The sequence below is a fragment of the Lampris incognitus genome, chromosome 3 (genome assembly GCF_029633865.1).
Source record: "Lampris incognitus isolate fLamInc1 chromosome 3, fLamInc1.hap2, whole genome shotgun sequence".
Classification (NCBI taxonomy): Eukaryota; Metazoa; Chordata; class Actinopteri; order Lampriformes; family Lampridae; genus Lampris; species Lampris incognitus.
Window position 1 is genome coordinate 3,473,302 of NC_079213.1, and position 17,174 is coordinate 3,490,475.

General features: G+C 48.0%; 1 protein-coding gene across 1 annotated transcript in view; it reads left to right on the forward strand.

The window, feature by feature from the left end:
• zdhhc17 (zinc finger DHHC-type palmitoyltransferase 17) overlaps window positions 1-16,821 on the forward strand; it is a 34,534-nt gene extending 17,713 nt beyond the window's left edge. Inside the window, exons 9-16 of the mRNA XM_056277343.1 lie at window positions 721-821; window positions 6,502-6,626; window positions 10,652-10,714; window positions 11,142-11,235; window positions 11,469-11,552; window positions 12,077-12,234; window positions 14,842-14,936; window positions 16,683-16,821. Of these exons, the coding sequence (XP_056133318.1) occupies window positions 721-821; window positions 6,502-6,626; window positions 10,652-10,714; window positions 11,142-11,235; window positions 11,469-11,552; window positions 12,077-12,234; window positions 14,842-14,936; window positions 16,683-16,821 (859 nt within the window). The remainder of the gene's footprint in view (window positions 1-720; window positions 822-6,501; window positions 6,627-10,651; window positions 10,715-11,141; window positions 11,236-11,468; window positions 11,553-12,076; window positions 12,235-14,841; window positions 14,937-16,682) is intronic.
• The last annotated feature ends 353 nt before the right edge of the window (window positions 16,822-17,174 follow it).

Genomic DNA, 17,174 nt, shown 5'->3' on the forward strand with positions numbered 1-17,174 from the left:
GTTGTCTGGACAGTGGAATCTTTTGGACTGTGTTGTTAAGTGTTTGTGTTTTGGTTTTTTTGCTTTGTTCTCTGTTTTGGTGGTGTCGTTTTTAGGAATTCTGGATGTGTGTTTTTGTCTTTTGTGTCGCACTGCTGTGGGCTGAGGAAAACAGAATTTCGTTTCTTTTGTGTACTTTCGTACACAAAATAAACGACAGTAAGTTGTTCCTGATAAATATGTTTGATACTATACGTTACATGACCAAGCTCTTCCAAGTGAGGAACCTCAGCAGGACTTTTAACGCTGTATTTTAACATACAGAAGCAGATAGAGGGCGCTGTTTAAACGATCTGTTGTATATCATGTAAAGCGCTCTCTCCCTCTCTCTCTCTCCCTCTCTCCCCCTCTCCTCTCTGCCTCTCTCCCCCTCTCTCCTTCTCCCTCTCCCCCCTCTACCTCTCCTCTCTGCTTCTCTCCCTCTCTCTCTCCCTCTCTCCTTCTCCCTCTCCCCCCCTCTCTCTTCTCTCCTCTCTCCTTCTCCCTCTCCCCCCTCTCCCTCTCCTCTCTGCTTCTCTCCCTCTCTCTCTCCCTCTCCCCCCCCCTCTCTCTTCTCCCTCTCTCTCCTCTCTCCTTCTCCCCCCCCCCCTCTCTCTTCTCCCTCTCTCTCCTCTCTCCTTCTCCCCCCCCCCCCCTCTCTCTTCTCCCTCTCTCCCTCTCTCTCTCTCTCTCTCTCTCCAGGGCGTTCTTTGACCACTCCATGCACAGTGCTCTTCCTCTGGGCATCTATCTGGCCACAAAGTTCTGGATGTACTCCACCTGGTTCTACTGGTTCTGGAACGATATCCTTTTCCCTGCAGACCATCAGGACTTTTCCTGTGTGGTTGTGTTCAGACGACACACCTTCATGCTCAGTTTCGGGGTTCTCCACATTGGCGTTGCCGTGCATCTCGTGGCGTTTCAGACTGCCGTTCGTTTCGGTATTTCGGTATTCGTTTTGTCAGTGAATGTGTTGACAGCGGTTATTCGTTGACGAGCTCTTCTTTCATGCCGGCGACTAAACGATGACGTCGCCAGTAGGTTCTTAAAAACAAAAACTAAGATGAAACCTCTTTTTGATTTCTCTCGACAAAATATGGCGAGAGAATGTCAGCAAGGTACAACAGACAGCTGAAGGGGGGCAGGCGGGACGCCACTCTGAGATGGTCTTGACTTGATCCAGTTAAATGTGTGCGTCTGTTCTGCAGAACCCAGCCTGTGTTGGTGCTTCCTCGTCATAGGACGAGAGGATCGTGTTCTGCATGGAGTCAGTACAGCAGCGTGCCTCTGAATCATGATGAGAGTCAGAGTAAAGAGCGGCTGAACACCGGTCCGTGTTGGTGGGTTTGAGTACCGGTTCTTCTGGGTGTAGGCGTGCCAAACGGGCAGCACCGACACTACTTCTGACAATTGTTACTGCTGCCTCTGTTCGTCTGTCTGTCAGTACTGATAAATCAAACAGATTTTTTTGTTAATTTACCCCCTTTTCTGCCCAGTTGTACTTGGCCAATCACCCCACTCTTCTGGGCCGTCCCGGTCTCTGCTCCACCCCCTCTGCTGATCCGGGGAGGCTGCAGACTACCACATGCCTCCTCCCATACATGTGGAGCCTCAGCTGCTTCTTTTCACCTGACAGTGAGGAGTTTCACCAGGGGGACGTAGCGCATGGGAGGATCACGCTATTTCCCCAGTTCCCCCTCCCCCTCAAACAGGCGCTGTGACCTACCAGAGGAGGCGCTAGTGCAGCGATCAGGACACATACCCACATCCGGCTTCCCACCCGCCGACATGGCCAATTGTGTCTGTAGAGACGGCCAACCAAGCCGGAGGTAACGAGGGGATTCAAACCGGCGTTCCCCATGTTGGTAGGTAACGGAATAGACCGCCACGCCGCCCGCGCCCCCAATCAAACAGATTTATTGCAGTAAACGTGTTTATGTTATCTGATGTTCCTAGCTGCAGCTGTGTCCATCCCGCTATGCTAACACACAGTACCAAGACCAGCCGGCCAGCTTTTTAAATTCTACATGGTTTTTAACCTGTAGTTCTCGGCAAACTCACTAACATGGTCTGTCAGCCGGATAGCTCAGTAGGTAAGAATGCTGGCTCTCCCGCCAGAGATCGAGGGTTCAAACCCCGGTTGGGACGATTCTCCAGTAAGAGCCCATGGCTTAGACTCCTGATGCTGTACAAGCCAAGCTCCCTTTCAGGTGGACATCGACTTGGATGAAAGCGACTGCAAAATGAAATTGTTCATTGTGATTGTCTAGAGGGTGTAGTTGCTCGCTCACCTCCGTTCAGCTGCTAACGGTGATGGTTACTGCTGATGGTGACGGTTACTGCTGACGGTGACGGTTACTGCTGATGGTGATGGTGATGGCGCCCCCTCTGGTCAGTTGGGGCGCCTGTTCGGGGGGGAGGAGGAACTGGGGGGAATAGCGTGATCCTCCCACGTGCTATGTCCCCCTGGTGAAACTCCTCACTGTCAGGTGAAAAGAAGCGGCTGGTGACTCCACATGTATGGGAGGAGGCATGTGGTAGTCTGCAGCCCTCCTGGATCAGCAGAGGGGGTGGAGCAGAGACCGGGACGACTCGGAAGAGTGGGGTAATTGGCAGGTAAAATTGGGGAGAAAAGGGGGGGTGGGGACTCATACCATGAGCCAGACTCCAATCACAAACCATGCACGGTTCAGAGCAAGGGGGTCCGATGTACTGATTTCTATAAAACGGGTTCCAGCAACTTCCTGTAGCATGTTCTGGAAGAGGGTTAAGAGGGAAACCAGCAGGAGAGCCCTGCAGGGAGATGGAGTTTCAGTCCAGCTGCAGCATAATAAGGAAGGAGGATGAGGAGGGGGTTCTTTATTGTCAGATACAGTAAGACGGTGAAACTGTCTCAGGAAGTACCAGCAGTGCTGAACCCGGTGTTCTCGTGTGGACGGGGCTGGCGTCGCCTCGTCCTGTGTTGCAGAGCGCCGTGTAACACAGAAGGTACTGACAGTGTCCTCTGAGCCCGTTCAATGTACACACAGGATGAGATACTTTTCCTTCCTGTTCACAACGCCGCCGGGGTCCAAATCAACCGGTTGTCTTGAGTGGGCGGAGCCTCGTGTGCAACTTCAATGCTCTCACCGCCCTCTTCCTGTCCCCGGCCTTCAAATGAGGGTTTCTGCGCAGGATGCCGACATCATTTCCTGTGTTTCTGTCAGTGCTCGCTCCTCGGGGGGCATTTCCAGTTACAGTAGAAGAGCTTTTTGGATCGGTTTACGGAGGAGGCTGAACGTTACACCAGTTTAAAGGTCCTCTGGTACAAAGACGCTTGCATTGTGTAAAGTCGCCTCTTTTTTTCCTCCGCTGCCCCCGAGGTGCCGGATGATGTCACTTCACCTTTAGGGGACAAAGGTCTTCATTTTCTGAAGAGCGGCGACTGGTTTCCCTCCAGATACAGTTCTACTGTTCTGATCTCGTCCCTGTTGAGTACTGGAGTTCATCCTCAGTTGTGTGTTGACCTGTGTGTGTGTCTGTGTGTGTCTGTGTGTCAGTAAAACTACCACCACATGCGTCATTGTGCTGCAGTATGCTGATGACAGTGCCGTACTGTCCCTGGTAGAGGAGGAACTACACTCTGGACGTCTTTGCAAAGGCACACAAGCAGCTTGGGCTGGCCGTTAACATAAAGACCCATGTCCTCTACCAGCCCCCACCCTTCAGAAATATGCCTGCTCTGCCCCCATCCACCTCTGTAGACAACACCACACTCAAAAACGTGGAACAGTTCCCACATGTTGGCGGCCTGCTCTCCTCCAAAGCCGACACTGACACTGAAATACGCCACCTTCTCAGTGGTGCCAGCCGGCCCTTCTCAAGACTGAGTAAAAGAGTTTTTGAAAACCATGACCTTCAGGCCAGAGCCAAAATTCTGGTGTACAAAGCGGTAGTGCTGCCCACCCTACTGTATGGGTCAGAAACCTGGACCACATGTAGCAGGCACCTGAAGGCCCTCGAGGCTTACCAACAGTGCTGCCTAAGGAAGATCTTAAGATCAGCTGGGAGGATAAACACACCAACTTCAGCATCCTCAAGCAGGCCAACAGGCCAACTACACCTGCCACCATCGCACAGCATCAGCTGAGGTGGGCTTCCGGGTAGGGTAGCGGTCTATTCTGTTGCCGACCAACACGGGGATCCCAGTTCGATTCCCCGTGGTACCTCCGGCTTGGTCGGGCGTCCCTACAGACACAATTGGCCGTGTCTGTGGGTGGGAAGCCGGATGTGGGTATGTGTCCTGGTCGCTGCACTAGCGCCTCCTCTGGTCGGTCGGGGACACCTGTTCGGGGGGAGGGGGAACTGGGGGGAATAGCGGGATCCTCCCATGTGCTACGTCCCCCTGGTGAAACTCCCCGGATCAGCAGAGGGGGTGGAGCAGAGACCGGGACGGCTCGGAAGAGTGGGGTAATTGGCCGGGTACAACTGGGGAGGAAAAGGAGGAAAGAAATCCAAAACAACAAAACCATGACCTCCGCTGTGCTGCTGAAAACAAGCACAGACTCAGAAGGGAGGAGATACCAGAGAGACCCAAACCACATCCTCAACCATGTCTTCACACCCCTGCCCACATCGCCCCAGAATATGTGGCTCCAGGATCAGCCTCCTCACCCACCTGCAGACCCACAACGACCTAGAAGGAGGACAGTCGCACTCGACCCCGAGTGACCGCCGATGATGATGGTGTGTGTGTGTGTGTGTGTGTGTGTGTGTGTGTGTGATCTGAGGATTCCTGGTGTGTTTGTCTCCTCCCTGTCGCTGTGTTTACCTCTTGCCTTCCTGGAGCATGTGGTTGAAATCGGATTAGGAGCCGCCAGCTGTTGTTGGTTTCACATCCAGTCCATGATTCTCCTCTTCACCTGAGGGAAGGACGGAAGGCCCGGAGTCGTTTCAGTCTTGTTTGAGAACGTCCACTGGACTGAAGACAACAGACCGAGTGAAGAGACGTCTTGATGCGTGCTCAGTAGTCCAGGTAGAGGAACACAGAAGGTGAATCAGTTCATGTGGACACGGCGTTTGCTGAGAGAACCGTTTCATCACTCAGGTACTGCCCCGTTTCCACTGCATGGTACCGGCTCGACCCGACTCTACTCTGTTCAATCAATCAATCAAGCTGCATTTTATATAGCTCAACTCTACTGGCTTTACTTTGTGGGATGAAATCAGCGCATTCCCAGAGAAAACAAGTGATGTATTTTGGAGTAATTCATCCTGAATGTCGTCCCGTGAAAGGCAGGAGGGGTCACAGTATGCAGGAGGGACACATTCAGAATATTGAAAGTAAAACTGACTTGCGTGGACTCCGGGCTGCCGGGGGCGACTGTAATGGAGGGTAAAGCTTACCGGTCACAATCAAAGAATGAGAAACCCCACCAACTAAGTCTGAAACACACTGTGGACCAGCTGTGCTCTTGAGCTGCTGGGTAAGTTACATAGTTCAGCTGTTATTGGTGTACTTTTAATAATCCATTGTCAGCATCACCGTATTATAGTGTTGATTTTGGCCAAGGTTGCCCATAGCGTTCTTTTATCCAGGCTTGTTCGGGGGTCCTGTAGGGGCTCCTGGGGGTCGCAGGGCGGCCAGGGACATGTCCCGGGTCCGGGGGAACCGCCCCATGATTTTTTTTTACCTTCGGACCAGAACCGGTATTTTCAACAAAATAAGGCAAACGAGATGCCTCCGCGGGCAGGAGGACTTTCCCGAACGGCCGGTCCCCACCTGGAGCTCCCAGAGGGGGAGAAACGTTTAAAATAGGCCGGATTTGGGGAGGCCAGACTGGCCAGAGACCATCCCAGCCGACCCTCCCCACGGGTCTTTATGCTCTGAAGTGAAAGGTGGAACCTGGCTAACCTGGGACTAGCATAACAAAGTTATGTTAGCGGGCTAGCTAGCATTAGCTGTCATTAAATGAGGTATCTGGCCACAGACTAAGCTGGTGACGTTCATCAGGTACATTAATAATGTTATTTTGTTAGTCAGTAACGCGTTGTTGATAATGGTAATAATCATCGTGTGGGTAAAAGTAACAGTAATGATACGTTAGCTGTATTAGCTATCAATAATAGCTAGTAGCAAGCTTAGCTTGGAGCAGACAGGTATTTTTGGTGGTTTTGGGTGGATTAAGCTGGCCATGGGGTCTGCTATACTGCCAAATCCATTGCCCACATTGTGCTTCTTGCATTCTGGGTTTGGGGAAGGGAAAGAAAATTACACCCCTCCAAACTTTTCACATATCTAGTATCCGGTCTGCAGATCCCATAGGCACACCGTTTCAGCGTTTTGACCTCCCTCTTAGAAACCGTTGCTAAGGTAGGATTGGACAAGCACCATTCTGGGGCGGTACTTTGCGAAAGGTCAATTGGGGAGAAAAGGGGGGGGGTCCATTTAAAAAAAAAAACAACAACAACACTTGTCAGCCGTCTTCCTTAACGTCACAGCACATCTGCCGTTCGCCACGGTCCACATTCCCTTCCTGATAAACAGCGTGGCACTCTTCTACAACTTTGGTAAATCCTGGAAGTCCGACCCCGGGATCATCAAGGCCTCCGAAGAGCAGAAGAAGAAGGTAAACGTAGATTTCATCCCTCCGCTCCCGGAGAGCTTTGAATTTAGAAACACTGATTCAGGTGCAGACACACTGTCCAGGTGTTGGCGATGCTTATCGAATAAGATGAGAAAAACCACTGTTGGGTATTAAAGGTGTTAAAACCTTTTCATCAGGCTGTGTCAGTCCACCATATCTCTGATTTATTGTCTGCGGCGCCTCTTGCAAGAAACACTTCTCTCCTGTTTTGAGTTTGAGGCTCGTTTAACTTTGTTGTCATGTGACTGCATTTAATTTTTTTATCCCAGATTGCAAAGTTGATGTGGCCTGAACCTGTCCTACACCCGACACTTTCATCTGACCCACATACCGCATAGAATGATGGCACTTGGGCGGTCCGCTGCAGTTTGCCAGATCTGGGCCAGAACCAAGCCATAGCAATGCTGCATGTGCCACATATTTGCCAAAGGTGGCCATATTTGTGTTGTGATATTTGGGCCATATTCACCATTTACCACACGGGCCACTTCAGGGTCACATCCAGACCACATGTTGCCCAGAGCACCGCGTCTTTGCCAAGAAAGACCCACATGTGATTTGGCATATTTGGGCCATATTTGCTGTTATACATGTGGGCCACTTCAGGCTCACATCCACTTTGTCAGGGCCAAAAGAAGGCCGTCAGTGCTGCATTATTGCCTGAAGTGGCCCACATCCGGATGTTATCTGTTAGTCCCCCAACAGCAGGGATTGGACCGGTGGGGCAGGAAGGGCATGTCAATCCAAACAAACCAATCAGGTCTTAGATTTATTTATTTTTTTCACAGAAAATCAAAGTGCTCTGCCATTGGTTGACATCAGCGAGCAGATCTTCAGAACAGTCTTGGTAGAAGACATTCAGACACGCTTGACTGTCAGTCTCAGATGCCTTATTGGTTGTGTTTCACCAGTCTAATTTATGAGTGTACGAAAATATCAACACACCCATGATATCATCTTTCACATTATTGTACTGTTTTCTAAAACACTGCATTGATTTTAATAGGACACAGACGTGGCGGCGTCTCTGTGGTGTAGTTTAATCTATGACCACTAAGGGGCATGTACAGTATCGTAACGGCCAAGACAGTAATTATGGCCCTTTTGGATTTTCCGTTCAATAACTGAAGAAAATAAAAGATACAGACCTGCCGCTCCCCGAATTTGCCTAAAATTGCACATATTTGCATTAAAACGGGTTTTAGATCAATCGCACAAAAAAGTTATAAGATCTACCTGAAATGACCACGAGCGGTCACATGGCCCGTCTCGTGATCACGTGCGTCATGTCAGTATTTATGACGTGTTGTCGCATCATTTCCTGCGTGAAGTTCATTTCTCTGTCCTAGAAACATTACGTTACATTAATGTAATGTAACACACTAGCACCCTCCAACATGTCTGGCTACAGACGCACCATGACTACCACGAGGCGCCGCAGTATTTACAGGTGTTGGACAGCGGCCATTTTAAATGGTATAAAAACAGTGTTAAAGTTGTTGAAATTTTAATTTTGGTGTCAGTTAATTTCATAACAGACACACTAACATATGTAATGCGTTAATATCTCAACTGGGAATTTATCTTGACACAATATAGCGTCTAAACACCGCCGTGGTCAAAATGACCTCCCACGGTCGTTCTAGTAGTTTTTAAGTTCCGGTCGTTTTTTGGGTAGTAAAACATGACAGTTTACTGACAATGGTAAAAAAAAAAAAAAGGAAATTAAACTGGTTTGGGCACGTTTGCTGAACAGAAAAGACACTTGTAAGGCCTGGTAGAGGGGACTGGGAAGGACATCCTGCAAGGCCTGGTAAGAGGGGACTGGGAAGGACATGCTGCAAGGCCTGGTAGAGGGGACTGGGAAGGACATGCTGCAAGGCCTTGTAGGAGGGGACTGGGAAGGACATGCTGTAAGGCCTGGTAGGAGGGACTAGGAAGGACATGCTGTAAGGCCTGGTAGAAGGGACTAGGAAGGACATCCTGCAAGGCCTGGTAAGAGGGGACTGGGAAGGACATCCTGCCATGCCTGGTAAGAGGGACTAGGAAGGACATGCTGCAAGGCCTGGTGGAGGGGCTAGGAAGGACATCCTGCAAGGCCTGGTAGAGGGGACTAGGAAGGACATGCTGCAAGGCCTGGTAGAGGGGACTGGGAAGGACATGCTGTAAGGCCTGGTAGAGGGGACTGGGAAGGACATCCTGCAAGGCCTGGTAAGAGGGACTAGGAAGGACATCCTGCCATGCCTGGTAGAGGGGACTGGGAAGGACATGCTGCAAGGCCTGGTAGAGGGGACTGGGAAGGACATGCTGCAAGGCCTGGTAGAGGGGACTGGGAGGACATCCTGCAAGGCCTGGTAGAGGGGACTGGGAAGGACATCCTGCAAGGCCTGGTAGAGGGGACTGGGAAGGACATGCTGCAAGGCCTGGTAAGAGGGACTAGGAAGGACATCCTGCAAGGCCTGGATAGGGGACTGGGAAGGACATGCTGCAAGGTCTGGTAGAAGGGACTGGGAAGGACATGCTGCAAGGTCTGGTAGAAGGGACTGGGAAGGACATCCTGCAAGGCCTGATAGAAGGGGACTGGGAGGACATCCTGCATGGCCTGGTAGAGGGGACTGGGAAGGACATCCTGCAAGGCCTGGTAGAGGGGACTGGGAGGAGAGGGAGAGGGAGAGGGAGAAAAACCTGGCTAAAGGGCATGGGAGGATGGCTACAGGGAGAGCTGCGATGGGTAGGGGATGCTGGAAGAGACTTGTTGAGGCATCAGCTGTGCTCCTACGACCTCCATAGGTTATGGAACTGATGATGATGATGATGTTTGGGACTGTTTCAATATTTATTTTCAGTTCTTTCTTGACATGTCACGTTTTATAGGCAAAGTGTGTTTCCCGTTTTGTTTTTCAGGTAATATTTGCACTTTTTCAAGTCTGCTATTCAAGTTCGACCATGTCTCTCTGAAGTTTGAAGTGTTTAAAATAGTAGTTTAGTTGTTAAAATGTTAATTTCGGTGTCAGTTTCATAACAGACATACTAACATGCAGTGCATTCATATCTCAGTTGGGTTTTTATCTTGACAGAATAAAAGTTTAAAACCCGGCGGTCATTTGGACCGCCCGTGGTCGTGTTAGGTAGGAGTGAAATGCCGGTGGTTCTGGTGTCCACCACAGCAGGCAGCGCCAGTGTCACACTAGCTGTGACTGATTACTCTGATATAATGGATGTTGAGCTGGTTTCTTTGTGATTTTTCTGTAAAATTTTGACCAACTACTGCCACGTATCACAGTATTTGTGGTATCACAATACATCGCAGTACATGGACTCATGACAGTGGTGCGGTGAAACAGTTCATATTACCAGACTCCTGTCAGTACTTAGCCCCAAATCTCACAGTGTTCCAGGTTTGTCTGCAGATAACATCACATTCAGCCTGATTTCATGTCGTCCCAGCTCCACATAAGCTGCAGTGTTGTATTCAGATAGAAAGAGGCCGGACTGCCAGCCGTCTGCTGGCACATGGGACCGAGTCCGTCCTTCATTAACGCGCCGATGGAGGACAACAGAGTCTCCTCTATGCTCGCTAGCAGGCCGACTTTCCCCCATTGTGTGATTTACGCCTGAGCTAAATTTAGCCAGCATTGTTAGAGCTACTCTGGTCATGGCTTGGTGTGACGATGCCGTGCAGCTTCTTCTCTTTTAGGTTCTGTGTGTTTCTGAGGAAAAGAAATGGAAGATATCCTTTTTGCAAATTATTAAACTCAAGAAAAAAAAGTCAAGATGTCAAGTGAAGTGGATGGTCAGTCACGCCATAACCAACCTGGTGTCTTTATTTTTTATCATCCCTAATGTCATTCAGCTGAAAGATGATGTTTAACGTTTATCCTGTCACAGATCCTCCAGCCTCAGCCTGGGGTGGACTTCAGCAGGGTGGATGGATTTGTTTGGTCTTTTCTGCCAAGTCTCCTGCAGTTTGTAATGTCTGTTTATTTCTGCTTTGTTTTCGCCTCCAGACAATAGTTGAGCTGGCAGAGTCGGGCAGCCTGGATCTCAGTATATTCTGCAGCACCTGCCTGGTAAACAAAGCCTTCAAACTTTATTCAGACGTTTGAGAGGAGCTCAGGTACCCTGGTCATCTGTGACATCACAGCAGAGATGATTCACTGATTCCACTTGTTTATGCATCTGAAACTTATTGATTCATATTTGACTCATAATGATATGAGATATGATTTGGTGCGATATATCAATCGGTATGACATGATTCATATCATATTGATTCATGGTTGGTTTATAGTGATTCATATAATACTGCAAGTGGAAAACAGAAATAAGTGGAAAAACTCCTGCTAATAATAACAACAGTAACAACTGCTACTAATTATAATGCTAATTTTCTTCCTCTTCCACTCCTCATACTGTTGCTGATGCTCGCAGTAATGAGAATAATAATAATGCCAAAACGTTGTCGCTGTGGCTCTTTACGTGGCTTTTCCCTCACAGATACGGAAGCCCATCAGGTCCAAACACTGCGCCGTCTGCAACCGCTGCATCGCCAAGTTTGACCACCATTGCCCCTGGGTGGGAAACTGTGTTGGTGAGTCACGAACAAGATGGCAACAACACGCACACACTTCTCACAAACCAGCTGGACCCAGTTTTTCTTTTCTTTGTGAAGTCTCTCCAAAATGAAACGCCCCCTGGGTCGATGTCGGGATCAGATGATGTTGCTGGGTGTGATGACTTCATGTGAGGGACCGTGTTCCAGTGTTGGCCTGATGTTTGCCTGTTCTTTTTTTATTTTGAATTTAATCTTTCTCCCTTCTGCAGGAAGTGGGAACCATCGTTACTTCATGGGTTACCTGTTCTTCTTGCTCTGTATGATCTGCTGGATGATCTACGGCTGCATCTCCTGTGAATACTTTGTATTACGTTACACTATAATACAATCAACCAGACTTTACTACATTATACTGCAATACAATCCACTACACCATACTACTCTATACTATAATACATCTACTACATGTACGACAATATACCATCCATCCATCCATCCATTATACAAACCGGTTATCCTGCTCTCAGGGTCGCGGGGTGCTGGAGGCTATCCCAGCTGCAGCCATTGGGCAGCAGGCGGGGCTACACCCTGGACTGGCCGCCAGGCCATCACAGATAATATACTATAATACATATAATCCACTGTATTGTACTATACTGTACTGTACTGTAATATACAGCATTGATAATGCTCTGCTGTGATATATACACGATAATACACTATGATATGCTGCACCATACCACATTATACTTTCTATAGTGGACCATAACATACTCCATTATACCTCACTATACTTTTATACTTAATACTGAAACCATACTGTAATATGTTCTCTCTCTCCCTCTCGTATCTCTCTATCTGTCTCGTCCCGGGCCAGACTGGAGGATCCACTGTGCCACCAGTTATGCGAAGGACGGGTTCTGGCTCTACGTGACCCAGATTGCGTCCTGCTCGCCCTGGATGTTCTGGATGTTTCTGAACAGTGTCTTCCACTTCATGTGGGTTGCCGTGCTCATCATGTGCCAGCTCTACCAGGTGGGTGCATGCGTCCCCCCCTCCCCCCAACAGTTCATACTGCTGTAGATGCCTTATTGTCTCTGTAAGAGTAGAGGAAACGAGCCACACGAGCTCGTCAATCAGTCATATTCGTCGTTCTTTTTTTTTTGTTTGTTGGATTTTTCCCCCTTTTTTCTCCCCAGTTGTGCTTGGCCAGCTACCCCACTCTTCCAAGCTGTCCCGGTCTCTGCTCCACCCCCTCTGCTGATCCGGGGAGGGCTGCAGACTACCACATGTCTCCTCCCATACATGTGGAGTCGCCAGCCGCTTCTTTTCACCTGACAGCGAGTAGTTTCACCAGGGGGACATAACACGTGGGAGGATCACGCTATCCCCCCCCAAGTCCCCCTCTCCCCCGAACAGGCGCCCCGCCTGACCAGAGGAGGCGCTAGTGCGGCAACCAGGACACATACCTACATCCAGCTTCCCACCCGCAGACTCGGCCAATTGTGATTGTAGGGATGCCCGACCAAGCCGGAGGTAACACGGGGAGTCGAACCGGTGATCCCCGTGTTAGTAGGCAACGGAATAGACCGCTATGCTACCCGGACGCCCCCACATTCATGTTTCTGCCTGGTCTGACCTCCCGCTCACTGGAGAACCAGTTCAAAAACGCGGCTCATCCAGAAAAGTGTGTGGCCAGATCACAGCTTTGGAGATCACAGCTTTGGAGATCAACCCCAGCGGGTGGCGTCCCTGAGGTGTTGTGGGGACTGGGACGTAGTGTTTCATGTTGGCCGTACCATAGAATGAGTCAATGACCCAGACACAGTACAGCGTGTGATCATGTTGTCTGTTGTTTTAATGGAAACCAGTGTAAGAGTCATGACTCACTGTTGTGGTTACAGGACAAGAGATACTCTGCGTTTCTCAGTACTGAGTACTGAGTACTCCAGATGCAAACTGTCGTTTTTCAGGTGTTCGGTCTTGAAAGTTGAGCTTGGAAGTACAAACTCACGAGATCACATCACAAACTCAGTTTTGCAAAACTCAGTTTACAGTTGGAAATGAGAAGTATTTGCTGGTATTGCACAATACCCCAAACTAGCAGGGCTTCATAGCTTCAAAAACGTTTTTGCACAAAAGGACAAATATCTGAAATTTACGCTGCTGATTTTTCACCACAAATTTCCTCAGAAATGAGTTAGGTTGCAAAATTAGTTTGCAGTACAAATGTTATAATAACTTGTAGTTCTGGGCATTACTGTTGATGTCAAAATGAATGCCGGGATCTTTATCTATCTCCAGTCAGCCAAGTCCCGACCCGATGCACCCTCCATGAAAGTGCAGCTCAAGAACACGTGTGGGTGTGTGACGTGGTCTTGGGTAAATCTGAACTTGTTTAGGGACGGATGACGTTTCACCAGTTTACAAGAATACAAATCCAGACAAGTCGCCTAATGAGGATCGCCCTTGATCGGATCGGCTGGTGATGAGGGTTGTGATAGCTGCTGTAAAGCACCGCTAGTGATGCTATGCCAACTGTTGTGGTACCTGAGGAGATGCAGATCTGTCTTGTTTTCCCATTTTTTTCATCCCATCAGAACATCCCAAAAACGTTTAAAAGTGAGAAACCTTAAGGGGCGTCTGGGTGGAGTGACGGTCTATTCCATTGCCCACCAACACGGGGATCCTGGTTCAAATCCCCGTGTTGCCTCTGGCTTGGTCGGGCGTCCCTACAGACACAATTAGCCGTGTCTGCGGGTGGGAAGCCGGATGTGGGTATGTGTCCTGGTCACTGCACTAGCGCCTCCTCTGGTTGGTCAAGGCGTCTGTTTCAGGGGGGAGGGGGAATTGGGGGGAATAGCGTGATCATCCCACGTGCTATGTCCCCCTGGTGAGACTCCTCACTGTCAGGTGAAAAGAAGCAGCTGGTGACTCCACATGTATTGGAGGAGGCATGTGGTAGTCTGCAGCCCTCAGCAGAGGGGGTGGAGCAGAGACCGGGACGGGTCGGAAGAGTGGGGTCACGATGCCTGCAAGATTTACCATGGATAAATGTCAACGCCATGCACAGAACTGTCCACAGACTTTCACCTGCAGCTACCAGCAAACGGTGAAAAGTTTCAAGTTGTACATGTCAAGTTAGGTCCACAATTCCGTCCCTCCGTCCGTCCATCTGTCTGTCCCTCCGTCCGTCCACTCATCCTCATTATTCTGTGCATGTGGTTGACATTTATCCATGGTAAATCTCGCAGGTATCATGAAAAATATGCCATTGTCCACAGCACACGCCAACAAACAGGAAACTGGTGTGACCGCTGCAGGAGAAACCGGAAGTCAGTGGACTGCAGTTATGCACCGAGCCGACTGACTGGATACAGTTGGGGAGAAACGGGGAAAAATCCAAAAATAAGAAAAGTGTGAAGCCTTGTGAAGATGAGGTTGTTTTGGATGAGTGGGGAGATGTTTGTGTGTTAACAGGTGTTATTTTGTGTATTATGTATGTACATGTAATGAATTAATTGATTCACATTTTAGTTGAACAGTTTGTCTTGTGAACTCTGACCTTCAGAAGACCCATTTGAATCGCTGTTAGCCCCGCCCTCCATTTTACTCTGACGTCGCTGTTGTGTCTCCCCGCAGATCGCCGGTCTGGGGATCACCACCAACGAGAGGATGAACGCTCGCCGATACAAGCACTTTAAAGTCACCGCCACGTCCATCGAGAGCCCCTTCAAGTAAAAACCCCTTCCTGTCTCCTCAACTTCCTGTCTCCTCACCTTCCTGTCTCCTCACCGTTTCTCTCGTCTTCTGTCGTCTTCTCGTCTTGGCTTGCATGAATGTGCTGATGAGGTGTGCGTCACCCGGCAGACGGGCAGCTTCTGTGTGTTGGTGTTTACCATAGGGGTGTAAGAAAAGATCGATACACTGGAGTATGGTGATATTATCTTGTGTGATACTGTATCGATTCTCAACACCACTATATGGAGTTTTAATTGTTTACATGTAAAGGTTCACGACAAACATGTTGTGTTGTGTGTAACCCCACAACCGCTAGATAACAGTGTTGTAATCTGTCTTCAGCCATGTGACTCCTCCACTCCAACCCAGCAACGTAAACTGAGACAGGAAGTAGCATAAGCACAAAGAGCACAGGCCTATGAAACCACAATATATCACCATTCTTACAGTATCACAATATATCACCTTTCTTACACTATCACAATATATCACCTTTCTTACAGTATCACAATATATCACCTTTCTTACAGTATCACAATATATCACCTTTCTTACAGTATCACAATATATCACCTCTTACAGTATCACAATATATCACCTTTCTTACAGTATCACAATATATCACCTTTCTTACAGTATCACACTATATCACCTTTCTTACAGTATCACAATATATCACCTTTCTTACAGTATCACAATATATTACCTTTCTTACAGTATCACAATATATCACCTTTCTTACAATATCACAATATATTACCTTTCTTACAGTACCACAATATATCACCTTTCTTACACTATCACAATATATCACCTTTCTTACAATATCACAATATATTACCTTTCTTACAGTATCACAATATATCACCTTTCTTACAGTACCACAATATATCACCTTTCTTACAGTATCACAATATATCACCTTTCTTACAATATCACAATATATCACCTTTCTTACAGTATCACAATATATCACCTTTCTTACAGTATCACAATATATCACCTTTCTTACAGTACCACAATATATCACCTTTCTTACAGTATCACAATATATCACCTTTCTTACAATATCACAATATATTACCTTTCTTACAGTATCACAATATATCACCTTTCTTACAATATCACAATATATCACCTTTCTTACAGTATCACAATATATCACCTTTCTTACAGTATCACAATATATCACCTTTCTTACAGTACCACAATATATCACCTTTCTTACAGTATCACAATATATCACCTTTCTTACAGTATCACAATATATCACCTTTCTTACAGTATCACATTATATCATGATATACTGAATCATAACCCTGTATCATGATACGTATCGTATCACCACATTCTCACCAGTACACAAGCCTAATTATCTACTCCTAGTACTACTAGTAGTACCTACTACTCTACTTTAACTTAATGATACATTGACTCGTAACCCTGTATCGTGATGCGTATCACCACATTCTCACCAGTACACAGCCCTACTTTAACATTGAATGTTGAAGTCCAGAACACAGTTGGACATGTGAGGATGGTAAAATACTTTGACCCAGAGTATGAAGAACATAGAAAACCCAGAAGACTTAACTGGACCAGAAAACAAAACATCTGGTTTGACTTGATCTGTTGGAAGTAAGAAATTAGGAATTAATTGGAGATTAAACGAAGTGTCCTAAAAACCTGTGACCTACATGTTGATCATATCATCGCTCTCTCTCTCTCTCTCTCTCTCTCAGTCACGGGTGCATTCGGAACCTCATAGATTTCTTCGAGGTCCGCTGCTGTGGTTTGATCCGGCCCGTCACCGTGGACTGGACTACTCAGTACACAATAGAGTACGACCAGACATCCGGGTCGGGCTACCAGCTGGTGTAGGAGGAGGAAGAAGAGGAGGGAAGAGGGGGGAGGGATGGAGCGTCGCCCGGAGGAGAGACGCAGAAAGAAGAAAAGACGCTTCTTCTCGGGAGCGCTTGTTTTGTTCGTTTGGTTTTTTTTTTTTAATTTAATTTAATTTTTTTTTTGTAAGTTCTTGGGGCCATCTCTCTCTCTCACGACTGAACAAAATGGCACCGCCAGGAATCAAGCATGTTGTTACTACAGGACCACAACTCACCACTACCACCACCTTAGTACTACTACTGTTACTACTACTACTACTACTATTACTACGACTCTTACCACGTCAAACTCCCACTGTAGTATCAGCACCACTTCTGTCGCTAACAGCC